The 24,225-nt window shown below is 37.3% G+C and overlaps 1 protein-coding gene across 1 annotated transcript in view; it reads right to left on the bottom strand.

Moving 5' to 3' along the window:
- Positions 1-24,225, bottom strand: part of RICTOR (RPTOR independent companion of MTOR complex 2) — a 139,011-nt gene that overhangs the window by 35,414 nt on the left and 79,372 nt on the right. The window contains exons 10-23 of the mRNA XM_006139479.5: positions 23,409-23,476; positions 22,298-22,380; positions 18,847-18,934; positions 12,919-13,009; positions 12,689-12,755; positions 12,507-12,587; positions 10,352-10,452; positions 8,929-9,091; positions 8,070-8,171; positions 5,806-5,852; positions 1,952-2,087; positions 1,199-1,398; positions 610-736; positions 50-214 (exon numbers count right to left, since the gene is read on the bottom strand). Of these exons, the coding sequence (XP_006139541.4) occupies positions 50-214; positions 610-736; positions 1,199-1,398; positions 1,952-2,087; positions 5,806-5,852; positions 8,070-8,171; positions 8,929-9,091; positions 10,352-10,452; positions 12,507-12,587; positions 12,689-12,755; positions 12,919-13,009; positions 18,847-18,934; positions 22,298-22,380; positions 23,409-23,476 (1,519 nt within the window). The remainder of the gene's footprint in view (positions 1-49; positions 215-609; positions 737-1,198; positions 1,399-1,951; positions 2,088-5,805; positions 5,853-8,069; positions 8,172-8,928; positions 9,092-10,351; positions 10,453-12,506; positions 12,588-12,688; positions 12,756-12,918; positions 13,010-18,846; positions 18,935-22,297; positions 22,381-23,408; positions 23,477-24,225) is intronic.

The following is a 24,225-nucleotide window of genomic DNA, read 5'->3' as shown; positions in this document are numbered from 1 at the left end:
GAAAAGAAACAATATTTTCTATACACATTCCTAAGTTAATGAAACTCACCTTGTCTTCACATGCCTCATCTAAGATATCAAGTGCTTCAGAAGATATGGTTTTATTTTTATCGTGTAGTTGGGTCACCAGTAGTTCAATACCCCAATTACTAAAGAATTCTACATTAGCCCTCAACAATACTCGTAAATGTTTGGTTGCATATAACCTGCAGCTCTGCAAAGGAAAAAATATTTGTAAGAGACTATATGGTAGTTACATATTACATGTATGTTTAATTTTCATCATGCTAAATAGCAAATAAATGCAGTTTATACATAGTTATAATCAGGGCTCGACAAATCACTGAATCTACTCGCCCATGGCGAGTAGATTTCAGCCAGTTGCCCCGTTCACCGGTGGCATGCGTAGTGCGGGGCTGGCGAGTAGGTTTCGCAGCCATTTGTCAAGCCCTGGTTATAATTCTAAAACATGCAAAACAAACATCCACACATTTTTCTCTTACAATGAATAAATTACATTTTAAATTAACCAGATTTACCTTAAACAAAAGAAGAAAAATGTTTAATAGTAAATATTGACAGGAATTGTGAATGATTAATTACACTTACATCAATAGATGCAGTTAAAATTTTGGAAAGGATGACTCTTGCTAACCCATCTCTGCTATAATCCAAACTAGAAACTGTCAGTTTTAATAAGTGATCTTGGTTCTTCAATGAGCAGAGATTAAGAAGACTGAAAAAGTTGAAAGAAAATATTAGTTGGAATCCACTTTAAACTTAAGCATTTTGTATACACTAATCTATTATTTTTACCATTCAACCAAATATATTGGGACAAAATTAAGGTAAGAACAAATGTTAAATTTGATACTGGATAAATAAGAAATGTTAGCATGAATTTGACAATGCAGGCTGCCTGCTTTTTTCTCATATTTCTAGTGCATATGTAGAAAAATTCTTCCTGATGCAGTCACCAAGATGTTTTTGGCAGCCGGATATGCATGGAAAAAAGGTCATTCTACAAAATCCATCTGCCCAAGAAGGTTTTTTCCAAAGAAACTGGAGAATCCAGTGAGATATAGGAGATTTCCAGTTTTGTTGGGCATATATCTTTATTTATTACTTGCAGATTTTTATAAATGATCGTACATGCATCCACAGCACCTTACAAAGCGAAGTAAATACAAACACTCACCACTGAAATACATTGCATTTTTCAAGCATTTTCACTCCATGAGGGTGACAGGAGAGTGTACCAAAAAACAGAAAGTAGTGCTGACTAAGTGTACTTAGTAACCCATTGTTCTGAAGACTGCGTTCTGGTTTCAATCCAGAGAAGGAGTTGAGCCAATGCACAATATCTTTAACCAATTCCTCCAGATAGCCTTGCCCATCCTACCCAAAAGGAATAAGATATTTTCATTTGTTACTGGTAGTGAACAGCTTTAGTTGTTTTTAGTTTACTGAAATGTATTGGTTTAAATTTCTCAGACAATTTTGATATATGTAGTATGACAGTTAGGAAAACACTTTTCTGGTCCCCTAAATAAAGGCAAAGTAAAATATTTTAGTATAGTAGAAGTAATAGAATTTGAACATAATAATAGGGATACACACCTGCTACTGAACAAGAGACTGGGAAACATCCCACAAACCCGTTTCTACTTTAAAAAAAACAACACACTCCTTTTTAATATACAAGTCACCACAGTACTGAGGAACTTCTTCACACGCTGGCTAGGGCATCTCAGGATTCTAAGTTTGATTTCCCTAGACTTGCCAACATGGTCTTTTAAAATTTTAAAAGTTTTGTTGACATTAAGGTTTAGTAAAGAGCTTTGCAAGTTTTCTTGCAAAGCTCTTTATTAAAAATTCAGAGTTTACTTTTCTAGCATACAGAACTGTTAAACATTTTTTCTTATAACTTGTAGCTGAAATCATTTCTCACCTCTTCGGATTCAAGAAGAAATTCAGTAAACTGGCAACCTACAACAGTGAGCTGCTTAGATTTGGCATAATCCAGATCCAGGTTGGCATACAATTTACTGCTGGGCTTGTAAAAATACAACAATCGTCGGACAAATCTAATTAAGATTAAAATGAGAAGAATTAATTGATTACCCTAAAAATTCATAGTGTGCTTCAGAAGTATGAAAGGGTTTTATATGGGTTTGGATGATGGGCACCAAGTAGATTTATCCTCAAATTATTGTAATTATAGTCTGCAGGAAAAAAGATCAGGCAGCCCAAATAACAATTATATCCAGAGAACAATTTCAGAGATGTGACCACATGAAGAGTCACAATTTTTTTTATGCTTTTGGGAATGCCACAAAATAAAAACCAAAACATTAAAGATATGAAGAATAAAAATGTTTTGCAGTGAATAACAAAAGCAAGCAATAAAACAAGTTCAATTAGAATGTCTCCTTGTCACATTTATCCTGTGAAAAGTTCAGAGATTACTCCTATTTGTCTGTCTATAAGAGTGTCCCACTTTTTGTAGCTTCAGAGGAGTAGCTGTGTTAGTCTGTAACTGGAAAAATAAACAACAACAAATAGCCCAGCAACACCTTGGAGACTAACAGATCATGTAGATGGTATCATGAGCTTTCGTACGCACAACCCATTTCTTCAGATGAATGGAGTTATTAAAGGTCCAGTAAGTGCTCCTCTCTTGGAAGCTTTTTAAAACAATTAATCTGCCCTAGTATTTGTTGTGAATTCCTAAGAGAAGTCAGACTACATAGTGGCAGATACATGTTTTTCCTTGAGAAAAATACATGCATGTTGCACCATATTTTCCCAAAGTACTTACTTTGCAAATTTCCACAGATCCTGAGTATCACTAGAGGTGAAACATGAAGCCTTATAATGGTCTCAGTGCAGAGGTACACTGAATAAGATGGAATCAATTCAGGATTACAGCAGCAGGGTCTTACTTTTGTAATAAGTTATCTTAATATAAGCCATTACTCATATTTCGTATACACCTTTCATACCAAAGTATAAGAAAACACAAAATGCTTCTTAAGCCTTATCTATGACTCTCTACACAAACACTGATTTTTTTTTAAGTTTGTTAGTAGTTACAGAAGGAATGAGAACAAGCCTCTGTCCAAGTCTGACTGACAAAACACAGGCTAGAGAAATTGTTAAGGAGTCCTCGTAAGGCTGCTTTATATATTCACAAGATAACCAACCTCTGATAAGAACATCGGAGTTAACATAACTTATAATTAAACATTCTTACAGATTATGCTTAGATGAATCCCTCAAAGATTAAGTAAGACTAGCAATGACTTGAACAACAAAGATGTGATTTAATCGAGTTGAAGAGACATTTTGTAAAGCCCTGAGTGGATAGGAATGTCTACTTGTGGATGTTGATATATGCAGATAGATACTGGGATCCACAGATATGCAGGACTCCACTTTCAAGAGCCACTGTAGCCATCAAAGAGGAGTGTGGTCCTAGCCTTCCTGGAAGCCTTTGGGAATGGAGCCCTGTGTATCTGTGGATCAAGAGACACTATGATGAATGGCTTCCAGGCTGGATGGAACCAGGCTCTGTTGACCACAGTGACTCTTGAAAGTAGAGCCCTGTGGATCCCAATGTCTATCCATAAATATCCATATCCACAGGTGCAAGGCTCTTCCATTTTTATTACTCTAACATTACCACTCAGAATATTTTCAGCACAATCTGTGTATTTACCCCATGGAGAATATTGTGTAACGTAACAGAGTAAGCCTGGGAAAAAAAAGTGTTTTTTGTTGTCAACAATTTTTTGTAATTACTCAGTTAAACTGTTTATGGCTCTGAATCATCCAACACTGAAGAACTTCTATTTTTTAAATCTATGTCAACTGTAACCAAGAGTTAGAGTATTCAATGGCAGTAAAAGCATGGAGATAAACGTTTGAAGTTCTGCAAGTACAGAATACATTTTATAGTAAAAAAGCATTTTAGCTTTCCACAATGTACTAAATGTTCAAAAAAAAATCACTCATTTTACTGAGTAAATCCTGAATAAAGTACAAATCTAGGAAACGATTACACAGAATTTTAGACTTTCTTTTGAAAAGAGAAAAATTATAAATAGATGATTCGGGAAAATAATCCTTTATCATGTATTACCAGTTAGCAATTACTTTCGTATTGTGTGTGTATAAAAGGGGCAAGAAAAAAGTGGGATAGTTAGATTGTGGTCATACTGATTATCATGACCACCACCACTCAGAACAGCAATCCATTTTTACATTTTCACTTAAAAAGTAGTCTGATTATTTTTACTAAAAAAATAAGAGGTCAAAGCTACGGATGTGAAGGACTAGTCGACTATCCGATAAACAAATGCTTATTGGAGAGTCGACTAGTCGCTCTCCTCCCTGCCCCTTGTGGCCTCTATCAGATCTTCACCCTTTCGTTTTGTTTTATAGTACCAGCTCGGAAGTGACTAGTTATTTTACTCATGAATGTTTCTCAAAATTTTGCCACCAAATTCAAAATTGAAGAACTAATGAAAACAATCTTTTGAGGTTTAAAATGCAATGAAGACTATCAGATAGAGGCAGCAAGGGGGGAGGGGGAGGGAGGGACATGAGGGGGTACTTAAAAGTAGCAGCACTGCACAGAGCCCAGGGACAGCTGCTCTGTGAGGCGCTGCCAATTTGAATGCTGCAGGGAGCTGGCACACCACATGGAGCCTGGGGCCAGTGGGGAGTGCCCCAGTGACCCCAGGCTCCATGTGAGCGCTTCCGCTTTGAAATGTACAAGAGTCCCCAGCGGGGACTCTGAATCCCTCGCTCACCCCAGGCTCCACGTGGCGCGTCTGCTTTGAAGTGCACAACAGCCCCTACAGGGGCTGTTGTGCACTTCAAAGCGGAAGTGCCTGAGTGGAGCCCAGAGTCAGCAAGACTTCCCGCTGGCCCTGGGTTCCACATGGCATTCCAACTTTGAAATCCACAAGAGTTCCCACTGAGGCTCTTGTACATTTCAAAGGAGGAAGTGCTTATTGACTACCCGACTAGGAAATTCCATTGACTACCTGACTAGGAAATTAATCGCTACTTTACACCTGGCTCTCACTAGAGATGTTATCTTTAGGGGTTGCTTCTTAGAAGAAGGGTTTCCCTCACAGGTCTACAGAAAAATATCCTGTCAGTGCAAAATGAGGAGGTAGTATACTAAACTAAAATAATGTTTGTTTAGTGTTTACATTGTAAGTGACGTCCCAGAGATATTTACTAACACTTAAAGATGGAAGCAGAAGTGATAAAAGAATTGCCCTAGTTCCAAAGATTATACTTTGTACATGAAACACTGCACTTAGTGGTAGATATTGTTACAAAAAAGTTCCTACATTTTATTTTAAAGTTGTTACTTAAAAAAAAAATCTTCACCCTTTCATTTTGTTTTACAGTTACCAGCTCGGAAGCGACTACAATTATTTTACTCAGGAATGTTTCTCAAAAATTTTCCACCAAATTCAAAATTGAAGAAAACAGTAGTGAAAACAATCTTTTGAGGTTTAAAATGCAATGAAGACTATTTGGCTAGTTGACAGCCTTCTATTTTAGGGAATAAATGTATTTATATTACACACTTTGGCACAGGAAATAACTTACCATTCATAAATTGTTCCTTATATTTAAGCTTTAAAACTTAATTGCTTAAATTTTATTTTCACAGACCATATTCAGAGCATAATTCATACATATTACATTTCCAAGGAATAGCTGATTGAAATATTTCAGGATCCCCTCACCTCTCAGGAAATATAAATAAGTTTTACATACCTGTGCAATTGTTCATCCTTATAATTCCTTAGATTTACATTTGGCCACTAAAAAAAGAGAGAAGATATGGAATTATATAAGTCTTGTACATCTCTCTTAGGTTAGACTAAAATGTCTTTGCTTCTATACATTGAGAGATGCTTCAATTACTATATAGAAAATTCTCATTAATTATTTGGTTAGTGTGTGAAAATCTAAAGAAACCTGTGAAGAATGCTTTCATGCCAGTAACAACTGAAGTGTAATCACATCTTTATTTTCTTTCAATTATGCACAGCTGAATAGAGTTACTCATTCATGGTTCTAGTTACTTATAAATATACAGCTAATGGTTATTGAGTTTGGAAACATTTAGAATTCCTATTTATTTATGGAGAAGTCCATTTTCTCTTTGGTAAGGTGTTTGGGTTGAGGGGAGTAGGCCATATATTTGTGTACAAAATTCTAGTGAATAAAATTTCAAAATACTGAAAACCAAGTCAGCTTATTTTATCTGTATACAAACAGAAACTTTTAAAAAACTCATGTTACGAGGGTCACTTGAATTTTTATATTAAAAAAGTTTGAATAAATCCAATATTTTGATATAACGCCTATTAAACAGCATTTTCAGACTTTTTCTGTTCCTTGATTTATGTTTGTACAAGTCTTTTGGCTACCACTTCCCCTTTGTGCTCATTCTTGCCTGTTGCGTCTTCAGTGTCCTCTGTACTTTATTGTTACAAGGAAACACCCTCTTGCAAGGTCTGGGGAAAACATACACATGAATATTGTCCCTCCTTCCTGGGCAATGCATGACAGCAATATCACCATGCTAATACAGAAGAAGTAGGGCAACAAATTATGCTGTCAGGATCACTTGTCATTAATTGTGGATAACACAAAGTTAACGGCTGAAAAAAAATAAAGAAAAAATTCTATTCTTTCAGTTATAAAAATCTTATGAATTATTTGTAATAATAGCAGTAAAAAAAATCAGACAAATATGATTTCCAAATAAACAAGGTATAGCTGCTTATTCTATTTCGCTGTCATTTGTCATTCTCTCATTAGCATTAAATTGAGCACTACTCTGAAGGAAATTACTGTATTTTAGCAAAGCATTTCATAGTGCTACATGATTATTTAAAAGTATCTGAATTGTTTTGAATACGAGCCACATCCCTAACAAATACATGAAAACCTACACCTAAGGGTAATGAATAAATGTCAGCATGAATTTCAAGAATAGTATTCAGGTGGGCAATTCCAGGGATGTGTTAAATTTGATTTTTATTAATAATCTAAACTGGGTAAATGTCAATTAATTTCTAGAGGTACTAACTTAAAATCACCAGTGAATGCTGAGAGATAGTAACATGATATTTAAAGAAGCTAAAATACAAAAAGAAAACAAAATGGGGTTGCATTTTGAAGAGTCTGAAACTTCATACTTTGTATTATTTAAAATTTAGTTTGCTAAAGCACTAGAAAATATATTTTATGGAAAATGCTGCATTTGCAGGAAAATTAACCATAAGGCTTCTTAGTTTTTTATATTCTAAATTCTCCAATGTTATAAGGAGATACCTTAGTGCTCTACTAAATACAATTCTTGTTTTTCAATTCAGAATAAGAATTAAATAGAAACACCAGAAGACATTCTGAAAAGCAGAAATATCAGCGTATATAAACATACCTGGAGGAAAAAACTAAGCAAAAGCCTAGTTTTCTGAGACTTCGGAAGTGTCTTATAATAGCTTTCTTCCTAATATTAAAACTTTAAGCTAAGGATGTTAAAAAAAAAAAAATCTATAAAAAGAGTAACCGTGTAACTGTTAAAAGTCCTATCAGTTACATGGTTAACGGTTTTACATGTGGCTGTATGGCAGGGTGGAACTAGGAAGGTAAGGATAGTGGAGGGCTGCTCCTGTAGCTCCCATGGAGCCAACTCATCTGCACTGGGACTCTGCAATGCAGTGCAGTTCCCGGGGCTCCTGCCTTGTGCTGCAGGTTCTCCCATCCCCACTCCTGGGGGAATGGCCATGCTCTCAGGGCACCGACTGCCTCACGCTGAAGAATCTGCATGCATCTGCAGAGCCCACAGTGCAGGGCAGCCAATGCACCCAAGTGAGCAGTTTACACCTGATAACAGAAACTGAAAAGCATCTACTTATTGGTTAACCAGTTAAACAGTTACTTCCCTACTTTAAGCTCACATAAGAAGCCAAATTACTTCTTCAACCTATTTCATAAAACCACTATCATGAATTCTCTTTGCTCACCTTCAGTATGGTCCCTATTAGGTTCCAATTCCACTCAAGGTTCTCTTTATGGTGAAGTACTTGACTATCTCTAAGATTCATTACAAGTGCTTCTTCTGTATCCTATATCAGAAAAAAAAGTGAAAGTAGTATGTTTCTTTGCTGCAAATTACCCTAACATAAAAATGCTTATGATCAAATGTACAGTTGATTCATTAATCAGTTTATTATATTGCAACTTTACTAATACTTAAACAGCTTTCTATATCGAAGTTACACTATCAGCAGTGAAATAAACATTATAAAGTCCAAATCTCAGATTAACGTTTAATACATTTTTTTTAAACTGAAAACAAATTCCAATGAAAAAGCATTTTCTCTCTTTTGTTTTATTTCGTTTGTTTTTGAAAAAAAGAAACAAAAGAACAAAAACTAGTGTGTTTATAAATCTCAAACTGCAACACTGGGGTGCCGCAATGACAGCCTAAAATTAAACTAATTAAAAATAGGTCTTGAAATTAGACTAGTTTCATTGATAAAACTTAGAAAAATATGAAACTGTAGACAGTATAAGTAGTGAAAAATACATTAGATTTTCAGCATGCCTTCAAGTTTTAAAAGTCAAATACGTTCATTTTCAAAACAGGAAATTAAATTTAGTTAATTAAAGTTAAAAACAAAACCTCAGACTACCCCTTAAATTATCTGACGTCTGAAGAGAAAGCATATAAAGGATCATAGGCTAAAGAAAAACAGAAGTAGTGATATTAAAAAGAAACAGGATTTCTGGAGAGTAGCTTAAAAATCAGAACAAATTAATTGCAGACACTCTGAAATGTAATATTAAGCTTAGTAATAGGTAAGCGGTCAATCAAAATACCTTTAAAACAAAGATATCTTTCTGCACACGGTATTGATCCCTTTTTTGGTGTGTTGACATTGCCTTCTGAACAATATGATCTAAGTGGAGGCTGTAAGGTTTAGGTCCTCGTTTCTTCATCTCATGAAAGCGTTTTAAGCAGTTCAGAGCTGCACTAGCTCGTCTAGTAGGGAAAATACTGATTTTACTACTGTTTAACAAATTGTATTACAATAAAACACAGGCCACCATTGCTAAGTCTTATATTAAATGTGTCTGGATCAACCAAGAAGTTGTTAATAGAAATCCGACTGTTCTGAATTCAAAAAAAAGGAAGAGTAAAACTGCTATTCTTTTATAAAATCTCAAAGGGGTTAGTCTGTAACTTTACAAACAAGTAGTTCTGTGGCACCTTAGAGGCTAACCAAAATATATAGAATCATGAGCTTCTATGAGTAAAACCCACTTCACCAGATGAACTGGAGTAGAAATAACAAAAACCAAGATATGTATAAAAGCTCATGATTCTATGTTTGGTTAGCCACTGTGGTGCCACAGGACTATTCGTTGTCCTTTTGTAATTCTAAAAGGTGCAAGTTGTAATAGATTTATATTCTCCAGTCTTGTGCTTCAATGGAAAATTACTTTTGAGAACATTAGAGATAGAAAACTAAGAGAAAACAAGACGCGCCAATTCAGGAGTTAATCAAACTAGCATCAGACATTAAATAGCTTTCTATTTTGAAAATTAATGGAAGCCTCAAATGAAAGAAGCTGTAGCAGGAGACAAAGGCTATTTTTCTGTGTTATTTAAATCAGTCACTTGGATAGTCAAAGTCTTTCTGAAACTAAGCATTTTTATTTCAGACCAAAAGTCTTGCATTGCTCATCAGTTTATAATTTTGTTATTCATGCTTCATTAATTTGACAAATTACTACATAATATAGCTAGAGTTAAACACCGGCTAAGGCAAGGTTTAAAGGATGAACCTTTTTAACATCCTATACATTAATCACTTCAGGGAGACAAAATTCAGAACATATCTCAAATAATATGACCTGTTTGGTCATATATTTATTATTATTATTAACAACATGTCTGTTCTTAGTAATATAAACTGCTCTGTAAAAATAATTATTGTAATACCTGATGCAAAATTATTTTAATACAACAAACTTGCTCATATCAAAATCTTCTTTCCAATTCTGTCAGAATTCCAGTATTAATTATGGTCAGGTTATTATAGCTTTGGAACTAATATACTATACACTGAAACAATATTTACTTGTACTGCATATATGTACTAACCATTAATAACTACTGACATGAATCCAGTATGGGTCAAAATATGTACACATGCTTTTTAAAAAGAACAGCAGTTTAACTGTAATAAATGTAATTGTAAATGTTCACACATTCTCAGTATAACATTAATATGCTTACAGTCGTTTCTCCTTCAGGATATCAAATGATGCTGCCATATTCATTAGCGTTGGTAAGCAATGCAAGTGATGGCTATGTGAATGAGGAAGGATTGTGTTTGCCTGAAACAGATACATTTGTTATTAAACTAGGTCTAGCTATTCATTAATATTATACATTTTTAGCTTTATCCCACAATCAGCACAAAAAAAAAATCAATTAAATGTAACATAACTTTTCCATGCAAAACAATGATACAATATGGCCCCTTTTACTCTTTCCACATAACAGAGCTCTGTCTTGGAACACCCTTCTTATACACGATTACAGATTCCCATTTACAATAAGCCCTTTTTTTTTTAAACTAAAAAACCCCACAACCTTGAAATATAGCACATTTATTAAAAGGCATTTAAACTAGTTGTAGGGACTGAACTTGCCTCTGAAGTCCCCTTCTTAACTTCTTGTTTTCACTTTTAATTTGAGTTTAAAACCACAATACAAAATGTGGTCAAATGCCCAAAGTAAAAGAATTGAAAGATAGCAAATGTTTATCTTATTCCTTTCATATGTAGTAGTCCATGATACCAGTAACAACATACAGGAAAAAAATATGAAAAAGAATTGAGAGGTTTTCAGTTGCTAGTGACACTTTGGCATACTGTAAACATTTGTCTGCAAAAACTTGTGTTGCAGATGACAACTATGAAAGTTCACAAATATATTTCTATAATATCTCTAAAGAATTCATTCACTTATAAACATTCAAAATCACTCAAGATTGAAGCACTGATCAAAGCAATAAACGCTTGTGCAAACATGTTTAAAAATTACAAAAATGAAGTTTTAGTGTCCAGGATGGAACTATCCTTATCAGAACTAAAACTGACTCCCATCTCTGACATACAGATCATCCATTTGTTTGTTTATGAAATAACTGCCCCTCACATCAGACCATTGAACCATCCCAAATACCCCCCTTTTAAACCAGGTGCTGATTGAGGGATAGTAGACACAGGAAAGGAGTAGGGGTTCAACAGCCCCCATAATGAAAGTTTTCTGGAGGTGGGCACCAGCTGCACAGGAAGTGCCATAGAAACAGCAGTAGGAACTGCTGGTATGCCCCTTCCCAGTTTGGAGATGCCTGCTTTGCCTTCTCCTCAAACCCAGTCTCAGTAGCTCCCCTTGCTCTTATCTTTTCTCAGTAAATGCCTGTCCCTCTCACAATGACCAATTGCAATGAAATAGCAGAGAGCTGCAATGCCCTGTTCTCAGCAACTGCGACTCTGATGAGCTCTTTGATTTCTACATTTGTTTTCTATACATTATCAAAAGCCAAGTTAAAGTTATTAGTTCTTATCTTCAAGGTGCTCAATGGCCTGGACCAGCCTATTTAAGAGAGTCCAGGATGAAGACCAGAGCTGACAACTCTGTTCAGACAGAAGGACACTTTAAACCAAAAGGGTAAAAGATCATCCACGTAGGATATAGTCTTAGGAACTGGTCTGTGACTGTGATACCAAATCCCACAGGATCTGAGGACCAAGTCACAAGTTCACCACCTTCTGCTCCAAGTGCATTTATTCAGTCTTGCATTCTGTAGCTGAGCATTGTGCAAAATGTAAAGAACAAAGACAAATTTCTATTTAAAACAAGACACATTCATCCTTTCCCTAGGGTAAGAACTGAGAGAAAGAATAAACCACATGTGATATATATTAGACACATCACATAATGTACTACTGGAAGGTTCTCAGATACTATGCCCCATATATGGCATATAAAAAAGGTGAAACAAGTACAAACCATGAAATTACAGACTATTCTGCTTTAATAGCTATATCACAAAAGATAATAGAGTAAATAATTAAGGAATAATTAGCAAACTGAAGAAGACAAGGTGGCATTCAATAATCTGCATAGATTTTTAAACAAACCATGTCAAACCAACATGATATGGATAAGGAGGAAGCTCTGGGATGAAAAAGGTTGTGTAGTGAAAATATGTCTGTAGGGGACCTCTCTCTCCACTCCCCTTTATTTGTGCACAAGTTGGAAGGTGTGTAGTGAAACAAAGGATTGCAGGTAGGCAAAAGCTGATATCGTGGTTAAAGCAACCCTAACGATGTGTGACACTATCAATCTTGTCTATAATGAACAATAAGCTCTCACTTACCATGTGCAAAAGTTCTCCTAACAGGATTGTTGCTCTCACAGACACATGGTCATCACTGCTTGTAATTACTTCAACCAGACCCTTAAAGGAAAGTAAAAATTTACTGAAATAGCTGTGTTTATTGTACACACATTTTAACATTATGCTGAAGAAATAGTAATTCTAACAAACTCTGCACTTACTTCTAAAAGTCCATTAGTAATAAAAGCCGAAAGCACCAAAGCCAAATAATTATCCATGAGGTCAGGTCTTAAAACCCAAAAAAAAAAAAAAAGAAAAAAGCACACAATGTAAAATGGGTAGTTTCTTTTGTTTTTATTTCTCTCTCTCATAGTAAAAAGCAGAAAACATTACAGCTTGTGTCACAAACAACATTACAACAAATCATCTAGTTTCAGTCACAAAATACTACCTTGATCTGGCTCGATGGGGTAATATAGTTTTAGATTCAGCAGCTACAAAACCATCAGAAAGTCTCCAACAGTCCTGAAACCGACTTGGATCTAGAACAAGAAAAATATGGACATCAATAAATGTAACATTTAAGGGTCATTTTAATGTCTGCAGTTGAATAATTTATTCTAATAATTGCTTTACATTAGCACTAAGTTGCTTTGTTTCTTCTAATCTCAAGTGCAGATTTTAATATAGCATTAAACTTGTTATTAACAAGTATCATAATTCAGATTAACTAAAATTTAATGTGACACACAAATTGGGTGAGGTATTATCTTTTACTCCCTCAGTAGAAAGGGACTTAATGTATATTACACACAAGCACCAGTTCTTGGGATTTCAGATAAGTAGTATTGCTAACAATATGAGAAATATTTGTTCTACTATTCACTGACTGCTAAACAGTGTTCTGCTCCCATGTTCAGAATTTTGTAATGTAGACCAAGATTTAGTCAGAAACTCCACCCAAGATTTAACTTGGAAGGCTGGGAAGATTTATTACTACAAATATTTGCACTTACAATTTTTTTTTGGTTACAGAACTGCACTCAAAAACAATGTAAAACTTTACAGCCAACAAGTCCACTCATTTCTTCTTATTCAGCCAATAGGTAAGACAAAACATTTGTTTACATTTACAGCAGATAATGCTGCTGGCTTTTTAATTACAATGTCACATGAAAATGAGAACAGGTATTCATTCACATGGTACTTTTGTAGCCAGCATCGCAACATAATTATCAGCTAGTATGCTAAGTATAAGAGTTCATATGCCCCTTCATTCTTTGGCTACCATCCGGAGAACATGCTTCCATGCTGAGGGTGCTTAGTAAAAAAATAATACATTGATTAAATTTTTGGCTGAACTCTGGTGAAAGAATTGTGTGTGTCTGACTGTTTTACCTACATTCTGCCATATATTTCATGTTATAGTAATAATCTTGGATGATGACTTAACACATGTTCAGTTTAACAACTCTTTCACTACTGACTTCACAAAACTAAGATACCAATGTGAGATTTCTAAAGACAGTTATAGCACCAATACAAGATTTAAGAATCTGAAGTGCCTTCCACAATTTGAGGGGGAGGAGATGTGGTTCATGCTTTCAGAAGAACACCACTCAGTGTGGAAACTCCAGATCCTGAACCAACAAAAATCAACCTTCTGCTGGTGGCAACTGATTCAGCTGATGAAAATGAACATGCATCAGTCTCACTGCCTTGAAATGTTATCAAGCACAACCTATCATCAGCATAGTATCTGGAATGATGGCTGAAGCATGAAGGGATACATGCAAATGTCATGTAAATATTCTGTGATACTGGCTACAAGAAGAGCACCATTTGAATGCTTATTCTCACTTATAGGTGACACTGTAAACAAAAAGCAGGCAGCATTATCTCCCACAAATGTAAACAAGTTTGTCTGAACTACTGGCTAAATAAAAAATGGGATTCCCAAACCTGAACCGTCCTTTGTGGCAGATGAATCTGAGGAACTGTCCTGGATTGAAGTGTCATTAGAGAAGGTTTGGGAACAAATAGAAAAACTTAACATGAACAAATCACCGGGACCGGATGGCATTCACCCAAAGGTTCTAAAAGAACTCAAAGGGGAAATTGCAGAACTGTTAACTGTGGTTTATAATCTATCCCTTAAATCAGCTTCCGTACCTACTGATTGGAAGATAGCTAACGTGACACCACTATTTAAAACGGGCTCTAGAGGTGATCCTGGCAATTACAGACTGGTAAGTCTAACGTCGGTACCGGGCAAATTAGTTGAAACAATAGGTAAGAATAAAATTGTTAGGCACATAGAAGAAAATAATTTGTTGGGCAAAAGTCAACATGGTTTCTATAAAGGGAAATCGTGTCTTACTAATCTATTAGAATTCTTTGAAGGGGGTAACAAACATGTGAACAAGGGGGATCCAGTAGATATAGTACACTCAGATTTTCAGAAAGCCTTTGACAAAGTCCCTCACCAAAGGATCTTGTGTAAATTACATTGTCATGGGATAAGAGGGAAGATCCTTTCATGGATTGAGAACTGGTTAAAAGACAGGAAACAAAGGGTGGGAATAAATGGTAAATTTTCAGAATGTAGAGGGGTAACTAGTGGTGTCCCTCAAGGGTCAGTCCTAGGACCAATCCTATTCAACTTATTCATAAATGATCTAGAGAAAGGGGCAAGCAGTGAGATAGTAAAGTTTGCGGATACTAAACTTTTGAAGATGGTCAAGACAGAAGCAGACTTTGAAGAACTTCAAAAAGATCTCACAAAACTGAGTGATTGGGCAACAAAATGGCAAATAAAGTTTAATGTGGATAAGTGTAAAGTAACGCACATTGGAAAAAATAACCCCAACTATACGTATAATATGATGGGGGCTAATTTGGCTACGACAAATCAGGAAAGAGATCTTAGAATTATCATGGATAGTTCTCTGAAAACATCCGCAAAGTGTGCTGCAGTGGTCAAAAAGGCAAATAGAATGTTAGGAATTATTAAGAAAGGGATAGAAAATAAGACACGGAATATCTTATTGCTCCTGTATAAAACTATGGTACGCCCACATCTTGAATACTGTGTACAGATGTGGTCTCCTCACCTCAAAAAAGATATTTTGGCCTTGGAAAGGGTTCAGAAAAGGGAAATTAAAATGATCAGGGGTCTGGAACAGGTCCCATATGAGGAGAGGCTAAAGCAACTAGGACTTTTCAGTTTGGAAAAGCGGAGACTAAGGGGGGATATGATAGAGGTATATAAAATCATGAGTGGTGTGGAGAGGGTGAATAAAGAAAAGTTATTCATTAGGTCCCATAATATAAGGACTAGAGGACACCAAATGAAATTAACGGGTAGCAGGTTTAAAACTAATAAGTGAAAGTTCTTCTTCACACAGCTCATGGTCAACCTGTGGAACTCCTTGCCAGAGGAGGCTGTTAAGGCTAGAACTATAACAGCGTTTAAAGAGAAGCAAGATAATTCATGGAGGCTAGGTCCATACAAGGCTATTAGCTAGGGGGTAGGAATGGTGTCACTGGCCTCTGTTTGTCAGAGGCCAGGGACGGATGGCACGAGACAAATTGCTTGATCATTGTTCTTTGGTCCACCCTCTCCGGGATACCTGGCGGTGGCCACTGTCGGCAAACAGGCTACTGGGCTAGATGGACATTTGGTACTGGGTACCTTTGACCCAGTATGGCCATTTTTATGTTCTTACATTCTTATGTATTGAATGCACTCGTAGGCTCTAAAAAGTTTTACAACATTGTGTTATTTTTGCATGCGGAGGCTGACTTACTAATGGGTCATTGTGTTTTACCATTCTTTTTTTAACTTGGGGTGGGCAGCAAACTTCAGTTCCCAGCGCAGCAGGACAAACCGTTTGCACACTTTTATGCACCTGGAGTATCTGCAGGTACGGAGCCCCTCAGCTCCCAGTGGCTGCTGTTTACTGTTCCAGGTCAATGGGAGTGGCAGGTAGTGGTGGCCAGCACGTTCCTCGGTTGGTGCTGCTTTGTACAACTCCCATTGGCTAGGAATGGTGAACAGCCACCAATGGGAGCTGGGAGGCTCTATGCTGCAAACACTCCAGATCAACAAAATATTCCGACGTGCCAGCAGTTTATGTTGACGATGTTGGACCAGAAGTTGCAAACCACAGAGACAGCTTATGAACAGGTCATTGCGATTTTTGCATTTTTTTTTTTTAACTTGGGGGGGGTCTGCTTATGAACAAGTATATACAGCATATATATTAGTCCACTAAAACTTAACTTGTCTTGAATTCTTGAGTATTGCTGAAATATCTTACCCCTCTAATGCATCTTAAAATGAAAAGACTACAAAGCAGCATAATTTAAATTTGACAAATGAACCTAAAAAGAAGGAACTAATATTAATGAGACTTATTTGGAATATGTTTAAGAAGAGAAATGTAACACTGATAGCAGCAAGGATTCACATTATTAAAGACGAATTCTCTTAGGCAATACTATGCAACACTACAACATTCCCTTGCCTCCCAACAATAGATGTTAACCACAGATTTCCATGACTAACTCTTTTTCTATGAAGTAGACTATCACCCTAGTAGGGATGTCAACATATAGTTGACTACACAATTAACTGATGAGCCAAGGCTTATCGGTTAATCTTGTTGACTACACATCACTGTTCCCTCTAACATTTTCTACCCTTGTGTTGGCTGAATTTTCTTTTGAGCGGGTTGAAATTTCTTATGTGCACCATCAATATTGAGGTTGAGAGAGTGTGGTTGTGTACCAGCAAAACAAACAAAACACACACATGCACATATAATTTTAAGCAGCCCATGTGTGTGGAAGAAAATATATTAAAACAAGGGATATTTAACAAGGAGCAATGCTTATGATATTTAATATGAAATCAAATAAAGAAAATTAACACTACCCTTGGAGTACTTGCTACTTCTGACTCATAAGAGCCAGAACTCGACCACAGAGCAAAGATCTGGCCTTAATGCAATACAATACATCATGTGTTAATTAGTAACATAGGGTTTAAAAATCATTAAAATCAGCGTTTTAGATATCTGCAATATTCCAAAATGTTCTCTTAAAAGAATCTTTCTTTACCATAAGCCATTAACACCTATGTAAACTTTGTTTGAAATGTAATCATGCAAATGTCCTCCTAGCGCGCACACCTACATCCCATACAGTCTGCTTTTCCCCACTCCTTCCAACGCAGCCTAACAGAGAGGCCTGCAACAAGTGAGTTAGACACCCCAAACAAACTACCCCTTTCCTCCACCTACCCCATGCAGTCAGCCCCCTATATCCTCCTTCCCAGGAGGTTTGAGTACCACCAAGTTTCTGCCTCTCTCTCCTCACAGAGACAGACTCTCCAAACTCCCCTCCCCGCCGACTCCTAATCAGCCAATTACTTACTCTCATAATCTCTCACCACTTATTGTCTCATCTCCCTTTACCTGCTCTGGGAGCTGCTTCATTTCAAGCATAGAACATCTCCATTTAGCTGCTTGCTCAGCAAGATGACACCTTGCCCCTCACCAGTCAGCTGAGATCCCTGCCTGCACGGGAGCTTTGAACTTCTAAGCAGAAAACAGTTGTGGGACCGTACAGGCACACAGCTAACAGGGAACTTAGCTACACATATTCCCCCCGCTTGCTGCCCTTAACCATGGGGGTCCGAGCTCCTCGCGTATGGAGGCTGTTCTGCATCCCCTGGAGCCTCTGTCTGTGGCATGCCTAGGCCCATTGTGGACATAGGCTGGTCCATGGCAACAACCCCTGTCCACGGGGAGCTTAGAGGTCCATGGAAAGGGGTTGCTGCCACCCTGTGCTGCTGCCTCTGTAGGGACATCAGGCAGCTGGTCTGCACGGGGAGCTGGTTTTCAAGCAGGCACCCGCCTGCCATTCCTGATAGAGATGGAGCAGTGCAGGGTAGCAGAGGGCTCTCTGGGAATGTGGCCGGGAGCTATCAAAATAGTCCGCTGGGGATTACTGAATAGTCATGTAACCACTAAATTTCATGCGGTTACATGACTATTCAATTACACTTTAACATCCTTATACCCTACAGCAATGCAGTTACCTAGTGTCCTTTAAGTCTGATTGCTCCCACAGTAATTTCCTGCACTATTTTTACAGATGATGTAGTAATAAAATGAATAGAAGCCAGAATATGGGAAATACATTTGAAAGTAATCAACAGCTAAAAACAAGCAATTTTTATTTTTATTTTTTAAAAACAAGTTGAATGATATTCAATACTGACATAGTTTTCCTTACAACAGTAAGTTAAGGACTCAAAATTTTTAATAAATAAGTAGGATAACCTGTACCTTACATTGGTCTTAATACCTACCTACACTGAGAAGTGCTTCTATGAATTCTTCTGTCACAACAGGGAGAGGAAGGCGAAATATATCATAAAGAACCTCAAGAAGGCCTCGCTACAAATAGAAAAGGAAAATATTTTCACAAGCAATTAAAAACCTGAACTTCATTTTAAAGTTAGTAGAAAAAGTCACTATCTTGAAAGTTACAAAGTTACCCCAAATGAAAGACACAAAAGCTGTTGCACTCAATTTGTCTTCATTGCTTTTTTTATTAAACTTTTATTGTTTATATATAAAATGTAAGCAAATAACGAAACAAAAAAACACGAGGAAGTAGCATACGAAGTTCAGTGTTCGTAATTTGTTAAGCCTGTGGGGGGAGGAGGGAACATATGCCAATTCAACCCCAAAACAAAACAAAAATCCCTAACTCAAAGGTCACACAGGGCATTAAAGTGACTAAACAGGAAAGTAAGTGAAAACATAGTCTACACTTATCAGGATCTAATATGTACTAAACTTCAAAGGCATGCAATAGTGTCATGTGTTAGTAGACAACCTCATATTTTTCTCAAATGTTTCTATTAGATAGAGTCATTTATTTCCATTAATGCAGCTGTAGAGAGCTCACTCTGCCTGTCTGGGTATGAAGGAGGGAATTGCAAATTTTCTAAAAGTAACTCTTCTGGCCACTAGAATACTTATTACAAACCATTTAAGAAATAACTAATAATTTCAACTCATCCAACAGCCCTAAAATACGCATGCTTGGTCGAGGATAAATAGTGACAAAGTTTTTGAAAGCGCACTGTATATAACATTCTGCAATATGCATTTGACAGATTTAGAGGATGTGTGAAAGCTTGACATGGTCTCCAACACTCACTCTGCATTGCTAATCTAGCTTTGAAGAGCTTGGAGTTCAGTAGCACCTGTTTAACATCTTGTTCTGGAAGGATTGCAGGAACTTTCACATTGGGGCAGGGAGGCCAGTGGTGGGAGGGGGCTAGGGAAATGCAGGGAGCACAGCGCCAGAGGGCTCAGGTAGCATGTGGAATCCTGTAGGGTGCAGCAGGGAGCCCTGCGGCAAGGGGCTCTGGAGACGTAAAGAGCCCTGTGGCTGGGGGTATCTCCGGTGGTGCAGTGAGAAGTCCCGGGAGAGGGAGTCCAGCACTGCAGGGGGCTCAGGTGGCGTGGGGAGCTCTGGTGGTTTGTACAGAGCTGCTCCCTGTAGCGATGTGCTACTTAGGGAGAACTTAGGGGGGGTCTACTGGTAGCACATCGCTACAGGGAGCAGCTCTTATGTGAGCCACCAGTGGTGCAACCAGAAGTGTGGCGAGGGGCTCAGGCAGTGTGGGGAGTTTGCGGTATTTGGGGGGAAAGCCTTTCGGCAGGGGGTTTTGGTGGCATAAGGAGCCCAGCAGCAGGGAACTCAGCCAGCGCAGGGAGCTCCGGTGGAGCAGCCAGGAGCACAGCAGGGAGTCCCAGGAATGAGGGGTCCAGCCAAGGCTGACAGCGCAGCTGCCTGAAGACAGTGGGGGGGTGGCTGGAGCCAGAAGTGGAGCCAACAGATGCCTGGGAGGCAGGTGACACAGGCTCCTCCCATGTCCAGCAAATTCCCTTGTTCAGGACCAGCCAGGTGCCTAAGGTGCCGGACCATGGAGGTCCAACCTGTATACATATTCTAGTGTTCAGTCAGTCTCCATCCAACTGCATGTGTTTTTCCTACTTCAGAGAGACATGAGTGACCAAATGTATTTTTTTTTTAAACTTTCACTGAAGGCTATTGCACTTTGGTTTTACTCTCATTCTCACCAGGATTATGGACAATTCCTACATTAAATGCTGCCCCAATCTCAGAAATAAAGATCTTTTCAGCTCCAATTAATCATTGTGTAAGTCTATGCAAAGCGGTCTTGATATACAAGAGGAACATACAGCACTACAAATAAAACTTATTAACTCTTCCAGTTACTACATCTATATCTCAGTTACACAGAAGAAACCTTAACAGAATCTGATTTTTATATTTTATAATTTCAACTGGCATCAACATTTATTTAAATCCTTACTGATTTAAACTTTAACCATTGCACAAAATTATAGGTTTTTACAAAAAAAAAGTCCAGCAATTTTAATTTTCACAGTTGTGGGAAGGTCTGAAATCTTAATGACAAATGGTTAGATTAAAAAACTTAAATACAAATTGTCAACATGCTGAAAGGAAGCAGGGGAGGGACATAAAGAGGATAGCAGTCCTGAGCCTGGAGATTTAAAAGGATCTGGGCTGCCACTACTGCTACCATGGTGGCAGCCGCAGCGAGAGCCCTGGATCCTTTAAATTATCGCCAGAGTCCCATGCAACACAGGCTAGGTGGTACTGAGGGCTGGGTAGGGGAAGCTAGCACACAACCCACCCCTTACACCCAAGGCCATGCTGCTTCTGAGGAGTCCAGAGCCAAGCCACCCCCACCTTGCCGTCTGTGGCCAGCCCTGTCAACAGCACATGTCAAAACATGGAATGTAAATCAAATTTTAATGTTTTCAAAATAATTGTTCTTACTGCACCTATCTATAAATGGTGATCAAAACTCATGCAGTCTTTTGGATGCTGTGTGTGTACAGTAAAATTGATGTTTACAGACATTTACAAATAAAAGTCTGATCTTTCCAAGTCTACTTATAAGATCCCTTTTACTCCTCATATGATTGTCACAAGATATTTCATGTACAGGTGACCCCTGACTTATGACCACCCAACTTACGACCATTTTTTTCCATGCGATATAGATCCTAAACTCCCCACTCCCCCTGATTTACAGCCGCAGCTCTCATTTATGATGACATACAACGCAGACTCCATGCTTTATTCCAAAACAGGAAATGCACATGGTCAGTCAGACTTGCCAGTCTGCAGCTGCTGCTTGAACTGCGTGTCTCCCCACCACATTGGTCTTCACTTTTCAGTTATTTTTGTGCATTATTTGAACTATTTAGTTTAGTTTTCCTCCATATCCATAGTTGATTTTGGTATTTTTAGAGTATGAAATGGGTTTCCAGGTCAGAACTGCCATTTATAACATTGTGCCTATGGGAAATAAGGGTTCGACTTATGACTGTTTGACTTACGATGGTTCTCCAGGAAACAATTAGGTTGTAAGTGTGGGGGTTGCCTGTATTTTATTCCCACAACACCTTCGTAAGGCAGGGCACTGCTATTATTTTCATTTTACAGAATTAGAATTAAGGTACAGAAAGGCAAAGTGATCTACCTAACCTCACATAAGAAATTTGTGATGGACCTGAATCCAGCTCTTTCAGGTCCTAAGCTAGAAAACTAATTACTTGACCATTCTTCCTACTGTTATTGTTAAATGTAAATATTAAAAACACAGAAGTAGCACACAAAATACCTCCAAGAAGTGCACACAGTTATAGAATACTATTCCCTCAGTAATTAGCTGACTGATTGCCTACCCGTATTTCCATATTTGGTATACAGAGTACGCCAATAAGAGACTGGATTCCAGAATTCCCAGGCTTGCATAAACTGATAATACCTAGAAAACACAAATTGTATATTTAGAGTCTCATAATCAAAGCAAAAAAGGCTTTAAAACACTCTTCGAAAGACTAATAAAAATAATTCAACTGTCTCATAGAATGAAGCATGATCACTTTCTCATAATTACATTTTCCCTTTAGTTATGCAATCCCCAGCAATAGGTCAGGTGTGTATTGTATATTCACTAGTTAAAGGTCTAGAAAACAATTACAAAAGAACACTGGAAAAAAATTATTTAATGTGAAGAGAAGACTAAGAGAGGACATGATTCTATGATTCTTATGCTGCAGCTCCTTATATTCAGATGATGATAATTTTGTAATTGTTAAATTAAAAAGTAATCCAGATGCTCTGTCACCTGTACACAGAAATGTCAATTTGTTTGCAATCAGCAAGCCTGAGCTTTAGCTGTAAATTAAATTTTAAATGAAGGCAACAGAAGGCAAAGAAAATGGAGTTTGTTTGTCTTGCTTCTCTGATTTCTCTACTTCTTTTTACAAATTAGCAAACAATTGCCTCCAGAACAACTATCTTATTGGTGTTCCCAATGGGAGAATCTCAGATAATCCCAATTCATTTTAAAATTATATTGATTGCTGTTAAAAGCTACTGTTTTAGGAAGTATAATAAAATGCAAGAAATGAAAATGAACCCATTACAGAACTTCTGAGAAGAGCCTCCAGCACTTCTAGAAAAAAGTGGACTAGATTAGCAAACAAGAGGGAAAAATAAGAAAGTGGAGGACAAAGTGGGAGAAAAAGAAAGGGCATATCAAAGGGTTATCTTTTCCCTCCATTCAAAAATTTATCTTCAGCAGTTTGACAAAGCCTATATAGATTTTTGTAGGCTTTCCTTATATTGCAGGCAAGGTAGGATGAAGACAAGACAAAGTAGACTCATAGGACCAGATTCTGTACTTAAATGAGACTGCTTTAAATACGCTTCTTGACATACAAATTGGGTGTGTGTTTGGGGATAATTAAGGTGGAAGACCAAAAAAAAAAAAAAAAAAAAATCACTTACCTGCCCATGATCGAAATGCTGCCACTATTCCCATTTTGCTAGCTAGGAACCGTGCTTCTCTGTCCTCTCTGTTATATAAACAATAATGCCAAACACACATATTATCATTGTATTACTGTTAAACCTAGAATGGTACTTTGTCTACTACACACTTCAAATAAGAGTACAACTATTAGAGTCTTTTTGATGGGGATGGGACACAAGATAAAAAAATCAGGTTCTGTATTTATATTATGAACATTACAGAATATTCCATTACTTTTTTTCTTGCAAAATCCAATCTCCGTATGAGTTACCCTTGCTAGCCATGGAATGCTTTTCTACAGAATGAATGAAAAACCTAATTATAAACATGATTTTTTAATTTTAAACATACTGGAGAGGATAAAAAAATCTGGTTTAAAAAAACTCATACAGAGGTGTCATCATCATTTGCCAAATTCTTTACTATGGATAACAATGAACTTTAATACTACTCAGCTATCCCTCCAAAGCTTATCTTATCCCTGTTTCTCTCTTCCTCCCCTCCATTTTTTCCCCTTCTCTCCTCCTCCTCCCTCCTCCCCTTCCTTCATTTATTCATTCTTGGATCTGGACTTCCAACACTCCAGTCATCTGAAGTTGGTTGTGCCCATGAAAGCTCATGATCCCATCTACATGTTTTGTTAGTCTTTGAGGTGCTACTAGACTATTTCTTGTTTTTTAAGTTTTTAATACTATTGTGAGAGGCAATAACCTGAAGATAAAACACTCAAGCCTTTTTAGTTGAAAATTTTATTTTTATGAAGTTTTAAGTTCTGATGTCGACTACTACTAT

This window comes from Pelodiscus sinensis, chromosome 6, assembly GCF_052426305.1.
Source record: "Pelodiscus sinensis isolate ZL-2025 chromosome 6, ASM5242630v1, whole genome shotgun sequence".
NCBI lineage: Eukaryota > Metazoa > Chordata > Testudines > Trionychidae > Pelodiscus > Pelodiscus sinensis.
Note: the sequence above shows the minus strand (reverse complement) of the source record. Positions and strands in the feature narration are given on the sequence as shown.